Below are 16,371 nucleotides of genomic sequence, written 5' to 3'. Positions count from 1 at the left end.
CAGCTTCACAAGTACCTGACATGCTGTGTTCTGCTATACACATGTGAGAGACACAGACATCAGCTACACAAGTACCAGACATGCTGTGTTCTCCTATACACATGTGAGAGACACAGGCATAGGCTACACAAGTACCTGACATGCTGTGTTCTCCCATATACATGAAAAGACACCGACATCACTTTCGCACTTTCCTCACGTACACATGGCTGGATCCTGTATCGGTTGTATCTCTCATATACACAGGTTGCAGGGGGCACCAGGAATGTCACATCATTATATAGGCTGTCAGTCATGTGTATAGGAGTATATCATACACATACAGGCTGCAAGGGGAGTGGCCGCCAGAACCAGAAAGCACATAGAGGAGCCATCACTAGGAGTGTCACATCATTATACAGGCTGTCAGTCATGTGTATAGGAGTATCTCATACACACACCGGCTGCAGGGGGCGTGGCCACCAGCACTAGGAAGCACATCATTATACAGGCTGTCAGTCAAGCACTGGGGGTGTGGCTATGCCTACCACTCATGAATAAGCTGAATAGGATAATGATTCATTGGACCTCTCTCAGGTCATTTGCATACAACTTTAGAACTGTTTTTGTTTACAGGCAGGTAGAGGGACAATGTAGGGATAGGGGAAATGCTTTCTAATGGCAGTTTATGAAAATATATTTAGTTTTTGGGGGTCAATTTGTTTTTTGGGTTCTTTTAACCCCATAGCGCAATAAGATGTACCTGTACGTTTTATTGCGCATGGGGTAGTATGAAGAGGGTCCACGGGCTGAGCCCTCTTCATACACGCGGGGTGCTTGCTTCACAATGAAGCAAGCACCCGTCGCTAACACCCGCGATCGGTGCTTGTACCCTTAACCCTTTCATCACCGCCGGCAAAGCTGCCGGCGTCATTAACGAGCCGGCGGCGCGTGGGCGCCGCCATCTTGGCTCCGATCGCCGCTCCCCGTGACGCCATCGGGGAGCGGCGATCCGTTGCCATAACAGCCTCGGATCACACAATGATCCGAGGCTATCATGTTTTAGACCATCTATTACAATGTGCGATCTGCACATTGTAATAGATGGTGTGCAAAATCCCCATATACTGCCATACTGTAGTATGGCAGTATATGGTAGGATCAATCAGACAACCTAGGGTTAAAGTACCCTAGGGAGTCTGAAAAATAGTAAAAAATTTTAATAAAAAAAAATAAAAAATAAAAAATTATATTAAAAAAACCTAAAAATTCAAATCACCCCCTTTCCCTAGAACTGATATAAATATAAATAAACAGTAAAAATCATAAACACATTAGGTATCGCCGCGTCCGAAAATGCCCGATCTATCAAAATATAAGAATGTTTTTTTTACTGCGTTTAACCCCATAACGGAAAATAGTGCCCAAAGTCGCAAATGGCATTTTTTTGCCATTTTGAAAAATATAAAAAATTCAATAAAAAGTGATCAAATGGCAATTGACTATTAATGGCAAGAACACACAGTTGTGTTAACTTGCCCATGCTGCTACATACCGCTGAAATATGCCACTTGGCAACAATACAAACTGTACATATATCAGTACAGTGAATTAAAGATGCACTCCACTCCTTACCTGAGTGCATTGTACATAACAGAAGTTATGTACAGAAAGACTAATTCCCATGCAGTGTAACCTTCCCTCTGCTTTAATCAGACACAGTTGATTTAGTTATATTTATGTTCAGTCTATTATAAATCCTCAGGAGAGCATCCCATGTGTAGTACCATGTCTGTCTGATGTCTTAGGAGGATAATCCAGAAGAAGGAAAGAAAGACAGCAATCCAAAACCTGCACGTGAGTTCATATAGTTGGGTGCTCGCAGCCAAAGGTTCTGGTACCTGAACCTGTAGTCTGGGACATCGATGGAGGAAGCCACAGCACGCCAGGAAAGGCTTTATTTACATAGAAGGCATAGAATTCTATGCCTTCTTTGTAAATAGAATAGGATTTCCTGGCATGCTGTGGCTTCCTCCATCGATGTCCCTGGAGGATAATCAGGAGTCATCATCTTTTACTGCATAACGCTACATATAGTAAACAAGGACGTTGTTTTAATACATGTCTGTAGTTTCCATAGTCTCCTGTGCGAGTTTGACTGTCTGAATCATAAATTATGAAGCGGCTCCTATTCTTGCCCGTGTTTCTGGCACAAGTCGTCTTTTTCTACTGTCATGGTGCCTGAGTGGACCTCACACTCTGAGGACACACAGACTGCCATTGCCTCTGTTATGTGTGTCCTGGAATTGCACATGTGCAAATAGCCTACCCTTGTGACAGAAGCCTGTCTTATCACCCACCTTGTGTACTGTCTGTATGGTACAATCCAAACAGAAATCCTGTTGTTTTAAATAACTGAAAGGCAAAATAATTCTCAGGGGGTCACCAGGAAGTGGCATAATCCAAGTCAGGAAAAGAATCCAAGATAGACGAAAACAACAAAATAATAAACATTTCATATGTCGGAGAAACAAAGACATAATAACGATGTAAAACTTCATAAATGATAATAAAACTTTTTTAAAAAATTACTCAACAACCAGAAAATCCAAGTTTGACTGTAAAATATATATCTAAATGAGCTCAATTGTCTTTAAATGAAACACAGGTGAATGTTGGCAGGGGTGAACCAAGCCTTTCTGCTGCCTGAGGCGAGCCATAGAGAGACGCCCCCCCCCCCCATATATGTAATGTAATATATCTGGGAGTGTCAGAAGAAGATCCATCATATTGATTTGGTGTTAAAATAAAACACCGTAAAATGCATACAGCGTGCCGCCATAGAGTATAAAATGCATACAATGCACCATCATGTAGTATAAAATGCATACAGCATGCCGCCATGTAGCAAAAAAAAATTCAGCGTACCACCGTGTAGTAAAAAATGCATTCAGCGTACATCCGTGTAGTAAAAAATGCATTCAGCGTACATCCGTGTAGTAAAAAATGCATTCAGCGTACCGCCATGTAATATAAAAGGCATACAGCGTACCGCCATGTACTATAAAATGCATACAGCATATCGCCATGTAGTATAAAATGCATACAGCATACCGCCATGTAGTATAAAATGCATTCGGCATACCACCGTGTAGTAAAAAATTTATTCAGCGTACCGCCATGTAGTATAAAATGCATACAGTGTACCGCCATGTAGTAACAAATAGAAGTCCTGATAAATATCACAAATACTGCAGATACATACAGCATATATACAAACATATACAAACAGTATATACAGCATAAACACACACTGCACATACATACAGCAAATATACATATACACACACACATATATACAGAATATACATAACACTCATACAGCATATGCACTTATATACACAAACATATACACACACATACACATATATACAAATACATATATATATACACATATTTACACACACATATACATACACATAAACATCTATACACACACACACACAAATATATACACACAGATACACACATACACACATATACCCATAAACACATACATACACACACATATATACACAAACACATATATGTAAGCACAGATAAAGTTACTTTACCTTCCTTTATGGTCCTGACAGTGGGGGAGACCGATGGCCGGGCACTCGGTGCAGGCCAGCAGACGGTCCCATGGTGCCAGCGGACAGTCCAGTGTGTGGACTGGAGCTCGGTGCTGGACGGCCTGAAGATCGGTGCGTGCTGGCCAGGAGCTCGGTCCCGGTGGGAGCACGGGCAGGAGAATGGTGGTGGCCTGCAGGCGGTCGCATGGTTATGGCCGACGAGCAGTAGCATGTGCGGCCGGCAGCTTGGTTCCGGCAGGCAAGGGGGAGTGGGCGCGGGCGGGAGGATGGTGCTGGCCGGAGGCCATGCGGACGGGAGCTCGGTGCGTGTCGGCCGGCAGAAGGGAGGGGCAGCAGCTCTGTGCCGGCTGGCGCATGGAGCCTTGGTGACGGCCGGAGCGCAAGTCGGAGAATGGGGCGGGCAGGAGAACGGTGCAGGCGGCTGGTGGGAGCACGGAGCCGCCCCCTCGGTTCAGCAGGAGGCGTGCCGCCTGAGACGAGATTCTCAACTCGCCTCATGGCAGGTGCGCCCCTGAATGTTGGAGAAAAAAGTGAACAAGACAAGGAATTTCTTATAACCAGGAATCACTGGTATAGGTTGTATTGTTTTATTTCTTAATGCTTACATTATTCTCTAAATCAAACTTGGCAACATTTATATTCATTCTCAATATAAGCATCATAAGTTAAAAAAATTATAAATAAAAACAGTGCAACATGATCTGTTGACCCAAGTTTGTGGTCCGTACCCATTTCAACTGCAATAAAAGATAGTAAGTGTTCCCATATTATGTTGCTCTATACTACACATGATGGAAAGTTCATATATAATATGTTATTTCCTATTCATACTGTCTAAAAATATCAGATATTGTAAACATACATACAATCTGTATGGATCATATCTGTCCTGGAAAATATAATCTTATACTAAAATTGCTTCTACAAGGTTATCAATACAGCATTATAATATTTCAAGGGTAAGGTTGGAGGAAGGGAAACATGCTAAATGAGCATCTAGAGAGTCATAACCTGCTATAAGTCTCTGTTATTTTCTATCATACAGTATATAGTATATATATATATATTACTTCTCTGATGCTCTGGATGAGATGGTCAGAAGCATTGGTAATGGATTGGAGGCCAACCCTACAGTCAGGTTAGAAGAGGAATCTGAGGCTGTAAGCTTATGATCCATGGTTGATTGCTGTCTACAGTAGAAGTAGATATAAAGTATCTCACGCCTTATCTATTATTTAGAAAAGAAGCTTGAGGAACGCGGTGGAGGGGCCAGCAGCATTGGTGCCTGGTTCTTGTGTGTGATTTTAATCTGGAAGACAGAATGTAACCAATTAGGAAACAGAAAAGTAACCATATAAATAAATAATAAGAATTCTTTATTCATATAGCCCACACAGATTACGCAGCGCTGCACAGAGCATGTCAAACAGTATGTTTTTAGGAGTGTGGGAGGAAACCCACGCAAACACGGAGAGAACATACAAACTCTTTGTAGATGTTGCCTCGAACCCAGGACTCCAGCGCTGCAAGGCAGAAGTGCTACTCACTCAGCCACCCATAAAAAAAAGAAATATTTTTTTAAGCCCTTCAAGACATGGCCCCATTTTTCACATGTAGCCCGTGTAATTTTGAGATTGTTTTCTCGTGACACATTGTACTAGTTTAAAAATTTGGATGCTATCTTTTATGTTTAGTTATGAAAGAAACGGAAAATTTGAAAGTTCTAAATTCTCTACTTCTGATGCAGATAGTCATAGCACCCAAATTAATTCATAACTTACATCTCCCTAATGTCTGCTTTATGTTGGCATGGTTTTGTAAGATTCCATGTATTTTACTAGAATGTCATGAGGCTTAGAATTTTTTGGAAAATCTCCAAACTCTGTATTTATAAGGACCTGCTCAACTTTCAAATGACTGTGAGTGGCCTAAATAATAGCAAGACCTGTAAATGACCCCATTGCGGAAGCTACGCACCTTAACGTATGAAAAACCACTTTTAAGAATTTTTTTTTAACCCGTTAGGTGTTTTAAAGGGGTTAAAACAAAATGGAGGTACAGTCTAAAAATTATAGTATTTTTGGACAATACATTCATTTTGGGCGGAAAATGAAACATTTGCAATGGTTAAATGACAAAAAGCTCTACAACGTTTGATACCCAATCTCTCCTGAGTACACTGATGCCCCATATGTGGTGGTGCCTGCTGTATGGGTGCACGGCCGGGCATAGAATGAAAGGAGTGCCATCCAGAGCAGATTTGTATTGTCAAATTGTACAGGCTATAACTTTTTTATTTTTTTTAACGTGGACATATAAGGGCTTATTTTTTGCCACATGAAATGAACTTTTCTAGTACATAATTCATCAAATTTTGGTAAGATTTTTTTGTTTTGTTTTTTTGGCTATTCACCATACCAATAATAATATATTATTTTTATTCTGTGGGTCGCCACAATTAAAAAAAATACCTCATTTCTATAGATTTTTCTGCCAAATTTTACTGAATAAAAACTAATTTGGAGAAAATGTTGTTCATTTTAGTGGTCTTATTTTAGAATATGTGACACTTTTTTAATCACTATTTAGAGCATTTTTTTTACTTTATTAACCCCTTAACAACCTGGCCTGTTTTTGTTTTTTCATTTCTATTTTTCACTCCCCACATTCCAAAATCTATAACTTTTTTATTTCTACATGTAAAGAGCTGTGTGATGGCTTGTTTTCTGCGTAACGAATTGCACTTCATAGTGACTGTATTTAATATTCCATGTCGTGTACTGGGAAGTGGGAAAAAAATTCCAATTGCAATGAAAATGGTGAAAAAACGCATTTGTGCCGTTTTCTTGTAGGCTTGGATTTTACAGCTTTCACTGTGCGCCCTAAATGACATGACAGGGTCGTTACGATTATGGGGATACCAAATTTTTTTTTATGATTTTGCCATCTTCTGGCGCCAATATATTTTTTTATACTTTGGTGTACGGAGCTGTGGGTGTTGTCATTTTTTGCAACTTTTGATGACGTTTTAATTTCTATCATTTTTAGGACTGTACTACCTTTTCATCACTTTTTATTGATTTTTTTTATATTTTTCAAAATGTCAAAAAAGTGCCATTTTTTACTTTAGTTGCTATTTTCCGTTACGGGGTTAAACGCAGTGAAAAACCGTTATTATATTTTGATAGATCGGGCATTTTCGGACGTGGCGATATCTAATGTGTTTTTGATTTTTACTGTTTATTTATATTTAGATCAGTTCTAGGGAAAAGGGGGTGCTTTAAATTCTTAGGTTTTTTAATTTTCTCTTTAGGGCACTTTAAACCTAGGTTGTCTGATCGTTCCTATCATATACTGTCATACTACAGTATTTCCTCCTCATTCAGTACATTGTGCTGATAGCACATTGTAATGATAGGGTTAACGCGAGTCAGCCTCAGGACTTCGGAAGACCCAAGGCTGTCATGGCGATGGATCGCCGCTTTCCGGTGACGTCATGAAGAGCGACGATCCTCGGCAAAATGGCTAGCAACGATCGCGGGTTTTACCGGTAAGTGTTTGCTGCAATATGTAGCAAAGACTTACCAGCTATGGAGAGGGCTCAGCCCATGAGCCCTCTCCATTCACAAGGACCCGTCGGTAAGGGATTAAGTATTTGTATGGGAAAGTGACATCTTAGGGGCTTATATTTTTATTTATTTATTTTAATGTTTTACATTTTTTTAAAACGTATTTTACTTATACAAACATGAACTTGAACTAGCAATGCTCTGATCGCTGTTTCAAGTCCAATACAATGCTCTACAATACTAATTCATTGTAGAGCAGTGTAAACTGTCTGGCGGGGCTCACGCATGCTCAGACAGTTAATAATAATAATAATAATAATAATAATAATCTTTATTTATATAGCGCCATCAAATTACGTAGCGCTTTACAAATCATAGGGGACATATACAACTATATTACATTACAAAGAACAAACAGTCATATAGAACAATAGGAGTGATGGCCCTGCTCACAAGAGCTTACAGACTATGAGGATGAGGGGGTGACACAAGAGGTTGTATAATGGTCCAGCCATTCTTTATAAGGGAACAATATAAAAATAATTTAATAAATAATTTACTAAACAACGATGTTGCTGCTTGAACCAGCCATCAGCCGCCATCTTATTTACAGGGTCCTAGGTGAAAAAGACTGCAGCCAAGCCTGGAGCTTGGTATATATCAGCTGTTTGCCAGATAACAGATAGGATGGATTAGTAAAGGGAGAGTTGACATTTCATGCAGTTAACACACAGACCCGAAGCAGTTCTGACTGCCGGAGACATCAGGCATCCCCGGGGCACCTGGCAGACACAGGGGATCAGATCACTACAGGGAAGACCCTTACATGATGCGGTCATGCTTGACTACAGTGTGGAAGGGGTTAACATACAGTTGACATATACATCCCACAGGGACGTACTATTGCATCCTAGTGCACAAAAGGGTTAAATAAGGTTGTTTATTTTTTGGAAAGAGCACTGGATGTACTCTACCACCAAAAGTGACAGAACCACTGAAAGAGGTTCTTCAAGGGAATCTGTCATGAGGTTTTGAAATATAATGACAGGTTGCTGTAGATTACTAGTCACTGAACCAAAATCAAAAAAGTCTCTAGCGCCATTCAGGGCTCCTATCTAGTGAAGCCCCTTGCGTCATTTGGGCGGTACAGCAAGTTGTCCAAATCATGACGTCATGATCAGGAATACTTCTCTTGAATTGTTCCTCGCTCTCTACCTTCCTGACATATAGTTGGCTTCTCAGTCAAAATCCTGCACCTGGTTATCTGCCCCCGATTCCAGATACGTGCAGTGACCAGTTGAGTGTTCACTGAGGCTTTGCCATATCACTGCCCATGCGTTGTGACTTTTTTACCAAAAAAATGTATGATCAGTGACTAATAAGCTAGAGGAATTTGCCATTAGGTTGAAATGTCAAAACCTGATGTCAGTTTCCTTTAAATAAAATAAAAGGAGAGCCTTTGCTACAGGAAACAAGAAAATGAATATAAAGAGATCCAGTCCACTCCATTAGTACAGCTGAAATTAGACGTTTACATACACTATATATAAAAGGCACAAGAAACAAGCCTGTTTTTCTCACTATCTGACAAGAAATCGGAATAAAAATGTCTAATTTTAGGTCAATTAGCATTAACCATATTATTTGTTTGCCTAGTCAAGTCAAAAGTTGGAAGCTTCGAATAGTTTTATTGGCATCATCTAAGTAAAGCTCAGGATGTTTTTGAAGGCACATCTGAGGAACAAGATATCAGGAAGGGACCTGTGGACTTGCACTAGTCAAGTTCATCCTTGGGTGCAATTTCCAAAAACAGGTGCACGGATCGAACATACAAACTCTTTGCTGTAATGCTAACCACTAAGCCACCATTACTAAAATAAAGTTTTTAACAAGTTCGGTTATGTTCCAGGATTATTAAAATACAGATTAGGGCAGAGGTAGGCAGGAGGAATCTACCATCAGATCTACTTCTGATGGTAGATTCCTCGTGGTAGGTTTCCTTTAAGGAAAGTGCTTACCATGAGAGATTTTGGCCAATAATTCTAAAGAAAGAGAGTCATGAAATTCGAAAATTCAGGGTTTGATGATGTTTCATAAAATGATGATTTGCCTGTCTTTGATGAAATGTTGCTTTTTGTTCATAAATTCTTGATGGAATTCAGGAACTGTTAAAAGGATGTTAAAGAATTTGTTGACATGAAGGTCTTTAAAGGGGTATTCCAGGAATAAGCATAATTCATATACAACTGGGTTCTAAAAATATAAGCTAATATGTAATTAGTTGTCATTTAAAATGTTGCTCCCCTTAGCAGAAAAATGCTGCTGACATAGACTGTAATGAAGAATTAAAATGCTACTGGCCCTTCAATCAGTCCGTTGATTTTCTCTGCGTGGAACAGACACAGGACAGAAGATGGCTGCTGGTCACATGTCCACATCACATGGCCTGCACCTGCCTGTGCAGGTCATGTGATCATCACTACGTTTGGCTGTTGTTGGTTGGTTGCTGTGCATCCAGTGTGGCCAGTGTTGTGGTGAGATGTCATCTTGGTGAGGTAATGAGCCGTGATGGCAGTTACACATCATTACTATGGTAACAGCAGGACTGTCTGTTAGATCATCATTGAGAGCAGAGCATAAGAGGGAGGAGAGATTATTGAAAACTAAAGGATCATGAGACTTGTAGTTTCCAGTGACAGCCATCTTGGTGATAATTCCGCCTACTTTAGAGAGGCCATAACATTTTGTGAATCAAAAAATCTAACTATTTAAGCTCCATTTTGTGGCTAATGACATTTTGTTATATTCATTTATTTATAGCATTATGAGTTTTTGGATCAGATGGAAAATTAGACCCAGTGCATTTTTATGAGCAAAAATGAATATAAGACACTGGGGGTCATTTACTAAGGGCCCGATTCGCGTTTTCCCGACGTGTTACCCGAATATTTCCGATTTGCGCCGATTGTACCTGAATTGCCCCGGGATTTTGGCGCACGCGAACGGATTGTGGCGCATCGGCGCCGGCATGCGCGCGACGGAAATCGGGGGGCGTGGCCGAACGAAAACCCGACGTATTCGGAAAAACCGCGCATTTAAGAACCGAAAATGTGTCGCTCGGGACCCGCTTACCTTCACTCAGACGGCCTCGGTGAATTCCGGCGCGTTAAAATGCTTTTCAGCGCAGCAGCGCCACCTGGTGGACGGCGGAGGAACTACCTTATTAAATCCCGGCCGGACCCGAATCCAGTGCAGAGAACGCGCCGCTGGATCGCGAACGGACCGGGTAAGTAAATGTGCCCCAATGTCTTAATTTTGGTATTGAGAAGGAGCTTGTAGAAAGATATCCAGAACATTTGACCCACGTCATACCGTTTAAGGGCAATGGTACCAAATACTAATGTATGTAAACTTTTCTTATTAAAGTCACTCTCCCTCTCATTATTCTGGCAATTGGCAAATATAAATAATTTTAATAATTTTTGGTAATTGACCTAAAACAGGATTTACGGGTTTATTCAGATTTCATGTCAGATAGTGATCAGATTGGTCCTGATTTTAGACCAGGTATGACTTGGTCTTAACCAGTCAAACCTGGCGGGAAGAAGTAGCCAGTGGCGAACCGCTCTTTTGGAATTGATTAAGAGGCTGGAGCCTTTTAGTAAATCCAGTGTGAATAAACCGGGAATATAAATAGCCTAAGTGCAGAGATGAGAGAGGTGCTGTGCTATACTTATACAGTAATCTCAGCAGTTGGTCCCACCAATAAAGAAAATAATAAATGCAGATAAAATGTGCATGACAGCGCATTCTTACTGTGCATGGTGGCTGCATCCAGGGTTCCCCATCAATCTGCATTGGAAGAGGCTTTGTGGTTCTACAGAACAGAAAGTATTTAGGTAAAGTTTTAGGTAGAGCTTCATAAAAAATACATAAAGGTAGAACTGATCCAAAAGAAACCAACATAATTTAGAAAACTGCCTGTTACTGTTAGGCCGCTTTTTGATAAGGTTTACATTGGAGTGTATTTTTGATCCTATAGAATGAAGATGATCATTTAAATTAAAATTATTTTTCCTACACAGTGAACAAAATGAGGAAAAAATTAAGCAAAGTTATTTTTTTCTAAAAACAGCTTGTTATTTGTGAGATCCCCCTATGTTCTATGTGCCGAGTTAAGCAGCTGCAACTAAGTGATCACACAGCCAGACGATGATTCCGGGAGCGCACAGGAGGCAGAGTGGTCCGCTAGCACTAGCATAGTGAGATCACTCTGCACTTCACAGTACATAAGGAAGTTCTTCTCTGACACCATCCGCCCCCACTCCCGTGCTGCAGCTCCCCCTCTCTGACAATCCCAGGCATTTAATAGTCCGGGGCTTTTATCTCGGGAACGGTGGGGGCTAGGAGCAAAATTTAAGGTGCCCCTGAATCAGTACACAAGCCCCTACATCATAATATGTGGAGTCTAATATATTTGGGGTGGTGAAGGGTCCTCTTTAAGGAATCTTAAAGGCAATGCAATGCTCCTCTGAGAAAAAGATATGCACATAGGCTCTGTCTTCCTAAAGCTGGCACTTTTCCTTTCTTTTTTATGAGAAGAAAACTAATCTAGTCAATGTCCAACCCTTAATCAGGCTTTGCAAATAACCAGGATGCAGGTCAAACCAGATTCTCATTTGAAGACAGTGTTCCGATTTGGCTTTACATACTGTACTGGTTGTGTTACAGGGCCGGTCATTGCCTAGTAGTTACCTTCCAAAAGGTGGCACTGCAAGCACAACTTTTCTTCCTTTTATAGAAACAAAGACTAATTTACTTATAAGAAATTATAATTTATAGAAGAAAATATTCCTTTCTTTAAATAGAAATTTATATGACTACTGCCCATCAAGTATCAGTGCAACAAAGTGAATGCTTAACATAAACAACTCACCGAATTGTAAGCTCTGAGCATTTGGCCAATCTTTTTCTTGCACTTTTCAGACCTGTATAGATCTGTCCCATCTCAATGGCTCCCTCCAATCCCACAACTTCCAGCCTCTTATCACTAAGATCTGTTGTAAGGGGAAAAAATGCAAGTTCCTATGATATGTGGTCGCAAGTATCAGGAATTATGATTTGCCATTCTTGTTCTCAATAGTTGTATGAACTTACTCTTTATCTACAAAACCTGGATTCTAATTATGAGGTGGATAAAATGAGATTTTCATAGTCTTTCAAATCAATAATTTATCACATAATTATATGAGGTTGCTCTCACCTTGGGTACATGACTTTAAGGCCTCTGGATCAGTGATGGCTTCAGGCAGATTCTGAGATGAGGCATTTCGAGGTTCACCCAATGGCTTCCTTGTCTCTCCCCACAGATTGGAGCCGCCATGCATACTGGGGATATTAATAACTGCAATGCCTTCAAGAGACACTGAGCTAAGGTCCAAGGGGGATCCACAGCACTGTGGTGAATACATTTACAATAGTAGGTTTATTGATGGCAATACTTTATTTTTACAACTATAACCTTGCCTAGAAAATTCCTGGCCTCTGAATTTTTGAATGTAATTTAAATAATTTGATAATTTCTACAAGCAATTTTTTTTACCAGTTTTAAAGGAAATCTATTATCACAATCAATTATGGTAGACCACTAAAAAGTGCATGTGTGTCTCAGCAACTGCAGTCCAGTACTGTCCAGTACAGTGCTGTGTGCTAGAATCGATCGTAGGTGCTATGTCATCGATCGCCACCGGCAACGTGACGTCATCGAGAACTGTCTATCCGCACGTTATAATGAATGAGGAGGAAAATCCCCATATACTGCCATACTGCAGTATATGATAGGATCGATCAGACAACCTAGGGTTAAAGAACCTTAGGGAGTCTGAAAAATAGTAAAAATAAAAAAAGTTAAAAAAAAATTATAATAAAAAAACCTAAAAATTCAAATCAACCCCTTTCCCTAGATATAAATAAACAATACAAATCATAAACACATTAGCTATTGCCGCAAGTCGCAAAAAAATGACACCACCCACAGCTCCGAAGTATGAAAAAGTTATTAGCGCAAGAAGACGGCAAAATGAAGATTTTTTTTTTGTACAGGAGGTTTTAATTTTTGTAAATGTATGAAAACATTATAAAACCCATACAAATTTGATATTTCCGTGATCGTATTGACCCAATGAATGAAGTAGACATGTCATTTGGGGCGCACAGTGAAAGCTGTAAAAACCAAGCCCACAGGAAATGGCGCAAATATGTTTTTTCATCATTTTCACTATGAAGTGCAATAGAAAATAAGCCCATACACAGCTCTTTACATGGAAAAATAAAAAAGTTATAGATTTTTAAAAGCTGGGGAGTGAAAAATAAAGACACAAAAAAAGGGCCTGGTCCTTAAGGGGTTAAAGCAGTATTAAGCTAGAAGTGAATAGGAGCTGAATTGTAGTGACACAGCTGCACCACTACACTGAAAATGAAGCTTACCCCTTTGAGTGGATTTTGGTGTTGGAATATTTCAGAGCACCCATCTAATATTAATGGCTTATCCAACACAAAGCCCCTTTAGATAAACTAGAAATTGTAAAGTGCATTAATTTGTATGATGACTGACCTCAATTGTCACATACTCCTTCAATTTTTTGCAGGTGGAGAAAACGGTTTCTGATGTGGCAAACTCAAAGTACCAGAGTTTATTCTTCATCCTGCAAACAGAAAACACATCAAGCCAGCTGGTTACATATGGACATTACATTCAAATGTGGTAAAGAAGAAGTGCCAAAATGTACTTTTTCTCGCAAAGCAAAGTGTGTACTGAGCAATGGTCACTCATATCTAAAGACAGGCCATTCAAAACTTATGGGACTGATGGAGGCAGCATTGTACACTACTGGGCTGCTTCCGTCAGTACCACAGTAAACTTAGCATGGGGTGCAAGCTCACCAGACACATCAACCTGACTGTACTGGCACATTTGGCATTGTTACCTGCTGTTAAATTTCTCAGGATATTTCTCCCTCATAACATGAAAACGATGAGCAATGGAGGCATCCTATAAAAAGAAAACACTATAAGTGGTACTTCTGCATAGCGGGGTAAATAATACAGAACAATAGCTTGTGGTATCTGCTTCTAATTCAATTCTGAAATGCCCTATTGTGTTGCTAAACATGGTAAAGGAGGTTTGAAACAAACATTATTCCATGTATTAATCTCCCTTTACATCAGCATCTGTCCATGCATTTTACTTCATAATTTTCTAGAAATTGTCTTGCAGACACTGTGGGTGGATAGGCAGACAAGTATACCGTTTACCTATGTGGGATGTCAAAAAGATATACTCTATACTCCCGATCGGTGTTCATCTAGATAAGTGACCTTAAAAAAAATTACATTTATATGTTGTTTAATCTCTTCTTAGCTAGAGAGACAGGATTTGCATATATCAGACATTTGTTGAATATTCCATAAATATCCATGATGGGAATACTCTTTTAATACTACTGTACCCTACAATAGGGTTTAAAATATAGTAGGTCAGAAAGCGTGACCCAGCTCTCCAGCTATTTTTGTTCCCGAACTTCATCCTGTGGATATAACTGCACTGAAGGGTTGTGTACAGCACAACTTACAGATCAAAGGAAGATCAGGAATATTCTGAATGTCATGATAAACACATGCAAACAGCATGAAACAGTCATGATTAAGACGTTTTGCGTTGAAACGCATTGATCAAATGGCGATGCTGTTTTATGCTGTTTGCATGGTTTTATAATGAAATAAAGAAGACTATTCCTGATCTTCCTGTGAACTGTGAGTTATAATAGGAATTGTCTAGGTATTCTATAAAGATGTCCCTAGAGTCTTCTCACAAACTCTTGTACATACCACTCCAATGGAAAAGTAGTTATTAATGATCTCATATGGGACAGGGTCTCCTTTTTCCTCAGGGTTCTCTGGGATGACCTCAATGTTCCATCTGTCCATCAATAATATTGAACTTTTTTCAATATCTTTCAACACTTTAACTAAATTTTCACCATCATAACCTACAAATAAAGAATATGGAGAGATGAAATTATACTAAATTTAATGTAATAAAATAATATGAAAAAAATACCAGACTGTATATGTGAACAATATAAATGATAAGTATAGAGGTGGTCCCTTACTTAAGAACACCCGACTTACAGAAGACCCCTAGTTACAAACGGACCTCTGGATATTGGTCATTTACTGTACTTTAGTCCCCGGCTACAATGATCACCTGTAACAGTTATCACAGGTGTCTGCAATTAAGCTTTATTGTTAATCCTGATTCTTAAGACAGCACAACATTTTTAAAATCCAATTATCACAGAGACCAAAAAAAAATTCCGACTTACATACAAATTCAACTTAAGAACAAACTACAGAACCTATGTTGTAGGTAACCTAGGGACTGCCTGTAATATAAATTACAATATCATTTATATACTATAAAAATATAATGAATACAAAAGCTACCTCTCACAGGAGAGGAAAGAAAAGGATCGACTAAAAAAATGCATATTAAACAACAAAATCTTTATTAGTGACAACAATGCTCAGAATTAAAAATTGCATTAAAATTACAAGTGGTGGAGTACAAAAAGAAAGAACGGGCCGACCCGGACAAGGCAAGATTATAGAGAAGTTAACTTATATCGTGGCAAGAGACTGAACCAATACGCCAAACACATTGGCAGTTTGCTGCAAGGATTTTGGGTTTGTGTAGGCCGAGTAGTGGTAGTAAACACCGACCACTCAGGCGCATATGATATGTACTAAGTAAACTACCCTTTGCCTAGGTATCACAACCTGTGGCTTTGGGGGAAATGAAGGTCAGCTCTTACCCGATGGTGGAGGTGTAGATTTTCTGCCACTGTCCGGGAGGGTCCGCGTCCCCGACGTACGTTTCGGCTCGGGGTGAGCCTTCATCTGGGGGTGAACGAAGGCTCACCCCGAGCCGAAACGTACGTCGGGGACGCGGACCCTCCCGGACAGTGGCAGAAAATCTACATCTATAATCTATTATAATCTATAATCTTGCCTTGTCCGGGTCGGCCCATTCTTTCTTTTTGTACTCCACCACTTTTAATTTTAATGCAATTTTTAATTCTGAGCATTGTAGTCACTAATAAAGATTTTGTTGTTTAATATGCATTCTT

At 39.7% G+C, this 16,371-nt stretch overlaps 1 protein-coding gene across 3 annotated transcripts in view; it reads right to left on the bottom strand.

The window, feature by feature from the left end:
• Nucleotides 1-4,164: 4,164 nt before the first annotated feature.
• DGKA (diacylglycerol kinase alpha) overlaps nucleotides 4,165-16,371 on the bottom strand; it is a 124,528-nt gene continuing 112,321 nt past the window's right edge. For all 3 annotated transcript variants that reach the window (XM_072135043.1, XM_072135046.1, XM_072135044.1), the window contains 7 exons: nucleotides 15,071-15,231; nucleotides 14,170-14,234; nucleotides 13,797-13,887; nucleotides 12,447-12,639; nucleotides 12,120-12,240; nucleotides 11,000-11,060; nucleotides 4,165-4,923 (listed from right to left, as the gene is read on the bottom strand). In XM_072135043.1, coding sequence (XP_071991144.1) covers nucleotides 4,846-4,923; nucleotides 11,000-11,060; nucleotides 12,120-12,240; nucleotides 12,447-12,639; nucleotides 13,797-13,887; nucleotides 14,170-14,234; nucleotides 15,071-15,231 — 770 coding nt within the window. In that variant the 3' untranslated portion in view covers nucleotides 4,165-4,845. The remainder of the gene's footprint in view (nucleotides 4,924-10,999; nucleotides 11,061-12,119; nucleotides 12,241-12,446; nucleotides 12,640-13,796; nucleotides 13,888-14,169; nucleotides 14,235-15,070; nucleotides 15,232-16,371) is intronic.

This window comes from Engystomops pustulosus, chromosome 2 (genome assembly GCF_040894005.1).
Source record: "Engystomops pustulosus chromosome 2, aEngPut4.maternal, whole genome shotgun sequence".
NCBI lineage: Eukaryota > Metazoa > Chordata > Amphibia > Anura > Leptodactylidae > Engystomops > Engystomops pustulosus.
This window is presented reverse-complemented; position numbering and strand designations above follow the sequence as displayed.